General features: G+C 53.3%; 1 protein-coding gene across 1 annotated transcript; it reads left to right on the top strand.

Annotated features, from left to right (window-relative positions):
- Window positions 1-4,993: 4,993 nt before the first annotated feature.
- On the top strand, window positions 4,994-5,320 carry TCIM (transcriptional and immune response regulator; the record flags this gene model as incomplete). The annotated part of the gene is made up of 1 exon (XM_080634563.1): window positions 4,994-5,320. Exon 1 carries the CDS (start codon window positions 5,000-5,002, stop codon window positions 5,318-5,320), a length of 321 nt encoding a protein of 106 aa, XP_080490689.1. The 5' UTR covers window positions 4,994-4,999.
- Between the last annotated feature and the right edge of the window lie 222 nt (window positions 5,321-5,542).

The following is a 5,542-nucleotide window of genomic DNA, read 5'->3' on the forward strand; positions in this document are numbered from 1 at the left end:
TCCTGGCTTTGCCATGCCATCTCACACATCTGGCTCTGGAGATGCAGCCCTGGGCTGCAGCCACGTCTCTGGGAGCACTGGGGGCACTCAGGACCCCCCGAAACAGAGCAGTACAAAGCGCACATCCTGTCTGCCACCCCTGCCCAGCAGAGGAAGCGGCTCAGCAGAGATTAGAGCCTTGCTGAGGGGGGCACTTGAGCATGGGACGTGTGTCTGGTACCGTCGCCCGCGGGCTGGGCTGTGACAATGGCCTGAGCCAGCGCCGAGTCCCAGCCCCAAAGCAGGATTTCCCGTGAGCCCGTCCCCTCGGCAGCAGACAATGCGGTGTCTGACAAGTGGAGACGGCTCTGCCTTGGCCCTGCTCTAGTGAGGGGGACTTGGGGAACATCAGGAAGATCCAACAGGAAATGCAGCACAGAAAGAAAGGGTGGTTCACGCTTGGGAGTCTAAACTTTGCTCGCCATGCTCAGGCTTGCTGACACAGGAGGAAGATGCTGGAGTCAGGATATTAAAGTACTTTCCCTTATAGCAGGGCATGGGGAGCTGGTCTGCAGACCAGTTTCATGCCAGAAGTCAACGTGTCCTCAGTTCAGCTTTGCTCAGTGCAGGGCTTCTTTAAAAGGGTTCTGCCTCTTCACAGTGCCAGAAGTTTCTGTTTCTCCAGAGGGATGATTTACTTACTGTAACTGGCTATTCATTACGTCCTGCACTGCATTATTAACTCGGTGATCGTGCATTTAGCAGAGAATTTATGAGAAATGAGGAGACATTCATTATCAGTAACACCACAAACTTTACTCTTATATGGTGTCCGTGCAGAGCGCGATGCTCAGCTCCTGCAGGGCTCACACATGGTCCCTGGGCAGCCTCGGCACAGTCAGCTCAAGCCAGCCCAACCTGCACCCCTGCATCAACACCATGAAAAGCTGCCATTCAGTGCATGGCACCCGTTGCTGGAGCAGCTGGGCTGTTGCTGGATTAGCCCATACATCAGCAGAATGGGTGCACAGGTTAGGGTGAAGGAGATGAACACAGGATGGAGGGAGCCCTATGGAGAGTGTGGCTGTCAGGAGGTGGCAAAAGATGCTCTTGCTTGCAGGAGGCTGCAGCACAGATTGATGCTGTGCAGAACACACCTGACAGAACAATGTCTGTCTTAGCAGCCCAGAAGCCAGCATCTCGTTTAGTTTTCCTAGGCAGGATAAAGAACAGTATTCAATAGACACAGTGCATGCTTTTTTTCCCTATTAGAAACTTTCCCGAAGGAATTGAAGCAGCTGAATCGTGTCTTCTGTTGCCTGGTTTTTAGGCAGGGTCCTAAATCCACATGAGCAGGATGGTCTGAGAAACGCCTTCACTTTCCAGCAACAGAGCTGCAGCAGAACTGCCATTAAATCACATCCCCCTGTACAGCACATCCGAAGTGGGGACCACAGGACAAGCCACAGGGAGCACACACGTGGCCGAATTAAGCTCTGGGGTTGTGTAAGCAAAGGGCACAGCTTCCTGGCATGAGATGGGGGACGAGTGCTCACAGATGCTCTGTTAAGCAACCAACAACCACAGAAAACCAAACCAGAACCCAGGTGGGGTCTGTGTAGACAGAGGCACACGACACACAGTGGGCAGGATGGGGAGCCGGGGCCAGCACTGTCATTCGCATGACCTGGGTGAGCATTACAGGCTCCTGGGCATTTCAGAGCTAAAGAGCTAAACCACATTATATATACATATATATATATATAAAGACAATAATTTAACTTCTTTTCCTGTTCCAAACCCTTCCAAAGACTCAGTTTTAGGCTCTTTCACACACAGCTGGGTAGGTCTCTGTTAGCACCGATGCTCTCCTAGGGAACCGCTGTATCTCCTGATGCCACCATGGTATTACAAGCCGTGCAGGCTTAGGCAGGCTAGTGAAAGGAAAGCTATGCAAAACATGCCCCAGCAAAATGCAAAGACATCCCGAATTACCTTCTTTGGAGTGATTTTGGACAGTTACATGAATGCAGGCTATGCTCTCTGCAAGAGTTTGCGGGAAAGGCACTGCCTGCCCCGGCCTTCCCTCCACCTCCTGCTCTCGGGAATGGGGGCTTCCGAAAGCCCCTCACATGGTGTTTGACCCAGTGAGGACCCTGCTTTACCTTCCCCTCTCCTATAATGGTGCAGCTGGGGTCCTGCAGTCCATAGCTCTGAGCCAGAGATGCCTCCAGGTCTATTTAACCACCCTTTGCATCACCAGCACAGCACAGGCACCGTCCTCCCTGGATCTGCCCCACAGCAACTGCAAGCTCTGACTGAGACCCTGAGGCTTGGCTTAGCCTAAAGCCTGTCACAAGTGCTTCAGCTTCAAACCCTGGAGTTCTCCAAGCCCGTCACATCACAGGAGGCAGAGCGCAGTTAGGGATGGGGCTGAGCTGCGCTGCGGAGACGGTGGGGGTAGGAATTAATCCTCCCATTAATGTGTGAAATGGAGCAATTGCGTTTCTCAAAGCAATTATGCACTAATAGCGGGAGAGCGGTGATAGAAATCGCATCTCCTCTGAAGTTTTGCTCCGTTCCAACACATGAATAATTCCTCCTGGGCATTACTGGAAAAGCAGCATTAAAAGACCGATACAAACAAAAATTACTGGAAAAATCCCAGATGAGGGATGCTTCATCTCTCCGTCAGAGCTGAGCACAACTACATTTACACAAAGTGGGCAGAGAAGCTTGAAGGGGCAAAGGCATTTGTCACCGCTCGGCGCGAGATGAGCTCACGAGAACACACGTGCTTCATCTTGGCAACTTTCTGATGTCTTCCTCCCAGTGCATCGGCTTTCGCCTCGGTTTCCATGGCAGATCCTCTCGTGAGCTCATGCCTTCCACATGTATTGCTAATTTATGCTCTCAGTCGTGCCTCCCTCTGCAAATACCCGCAGAACGATCCCATGGGCAGCGGGAGCGGTGGGGAGCAGGCGCCTGTTAAAGTGCCTCAGCTCTGGGTTGCAACCAGGGGAAACAAAGAAGGACTCGGTTTCTGCAGCCGCAACATCACGGCTGATCTTCGAATCATCGAGTCATGGAATGGGTTGGGCTGGAAAGGAGCTTAAGAGCATCCAGTTGCAACCCCCTGCCATGGGCAGGGATGCGTCGCACTCGACCATGTCACCCAAGGTTGTGTCCAGCCTGGCCTTGAACACTGCCAGGGATGGAGCATTTAAGTAAAGATCTTCTTTATCTCCAACCTGAGCTTCCCCTGTTTCAGTCTGAACCCATCACCCCTTGTCCTATCCAGTCCCTGATGCAGAGTCCCTCTGCAGCATCCTTGTAGCCCCTTTCAGATACTGGAATGCTGGTACGAAGGCCATCTTCTGGCATTATTTTTTGCCCTAAACACTCAGAAATGGCATCATCTGCCCGGCGAAGCAAAGTCCATCCAGCATTTCTGCAGCCACTTTTACAGGCAGGCCTTCCCTTCCCACCGTGCTCCAGGCAGCACTTTGCAGCAGAGGACCACAATGAGCACGGTCCTTCCTTCCTACTGCTCCCCCTTATATTTCAGGTTAACCACGAGGCTCTTTCCCAGAGCCACATCAAAAGGATCCCATTTTCCGGGTGGATTTACCAGCCCTGCAAATACTGAGCAAACAGCAACTGATGGTAATCCACACAAATACGGCAAGACTACAGCAAACTGAGAGGCTTTTCAGTCTTTCTGGCAGGAGGAGAATCGCAGGGGTTTGCAATGGGGTTGTTTATGCACTAAAGCATGCAACAGCCAGCACAAACAGAAGAAATTCCACCACCTGGGTGATGTTACATGGGGTCTGCTCATCGCTGCAGTCAGAGATCACCCCACAGCTCCCTGTATAGAAGGGAACCCCCTGCGCTGTGGGGCAGAGGCTATTTCTGGAGTTCCTCGCTGAGGATGAGTAACAGGGTCACCACCACCACCAATAAACAAGCAGCCGGTTTCCAAAGAGTGCCTCTGCAGCATCCGGCTGCTTTTAAGCCAACAACCCTAATACACTTATCCCGGATCCCTGGCTTCAAGTGGCTTTTGAACCCACTGCTCTTCTGGGCCAGATTTAGCTGTGCCCCGTAATACCAGATTCCTGGTATTACGTGCCCAGGCTTTGCACAGTCAGAGCCAGCCCATATCCTCAATGAGTGGGCATCATGGAGATCCCGGGTTGGAAGGGACCCAGAGGGACCATCAAGTCCAACCCCTAAAACTAATCCATATTAAGAGTGAGACCTCCCAGCCCGAGAGCTTGGCACTGGGCAAGGGTGGTGTGGAGAGCACTAACTCTATGGGAGCAGAGGAGCTGCATCAGTGAGATGGAAACTGAAGGCAACGGATATCCAAGGCAGGAGAAGGACTTGGTGCAGAGATTTACCCCATTGAGAGCATGGCCATGTGGGGTGTGACATCCCGGGAAGTCATCTCAGAGGACATTGTGGATCTGCTGCCCCCAATACACCCCTTGCCAATTAGACAATACAGCACTGAACAGGAGCTGCATCATCTGGGAAGCAGCAGAAAGCATCCCGTGCCTGGGCCTAAGCAGGTTTTGTTCTGCTGTGTAGACAGAGACACAGACAAGCGCTCATCTGCGTGCACTGGCTCGCAGCTATCACCTCTTGTTAGTGCTGCAAGAGTTTTAACTGTTTATGATGTATCCTGAAGGCAAAAGGGCCGGGAGCAGAGCGTGTTCTGAATGAGTCCCTCAGTTTGAAGCTGCACAAACGCTGCTCAAAGGAAAAACCATTCCCGTTGCGGAACGCTCCAGGAGTGTTTTCCCCTTGGCTGCAGGACAGCGGCAAGTTGGCACTTCAACTGTTAAACTCGCCTGTGACCATCCGGTGTTGACATCAGCGTGAGCTCATCGCTGTAACTTGAGCCTCGGGCTTTTTCCTCCCTCCTGCCTTTAAATACAGGTCCTGGGAGCCAGCACGGCTCGGATCCACCGAGCGACCCAACCGGGAGCAAACCCGGCTGCACCCCACGTAGATGAAAGCGAAGAGAAGCCCCAGAGCCGCAGCCATGTCCACATCCCTGCGCGTGAGCCCCTCGGTGCACGGGTACCGCTTCGACACAGCCCTGCGCAAGAAAGCCGTGGCCAACATCTTCGAAAGCGTCAACCAAGAGTCCCTGCAGAAACTCTTCAGGAATTCTGGGGACAAGAAGGCAGAGGAAAGAGCCAAGATCATCCTCGCCACCGACCAGGACTTGGAGGAGAAAACGAGAGCGCTGATGGCGCTAAAGCAGAGGAGGAAAGACAAGCTGCTGCAGTTCCTGACGCTTCGGAAGTACTCCATTAAAGTCCACTGAGCCAGAAATGGAGGAGAACGCTTCAGGACGGGACTGTTTGTGAGCTCCCATCACGCACGCAAGCTGCTGCGGGACAGGGGATGTGACAGCAGGGCTGCAGCCACCGCGCACGCAGCAGCAGCAGCGGTGCGGATGGTGCTGCAGGCTCCAAAGGGATGGCAGCTCCCGGCGGCCGTGGGGGCACTGCATGAACCCGCACGATGGTCCTGACCCATCCCGCAT

The sequence above is a fragment of the Psittacula echo genome (genome assembly GCF_963264785.1).
Source record: "Psittacula echo genome assembly, chromosome: 25".
Taxonomy (NCBI): domain Eukaryota; kingdom Metazoa; phylum Chordata; class Aves; order Psittaciformes; family Psittacidae; genus Psittacula; species Psittacula echo.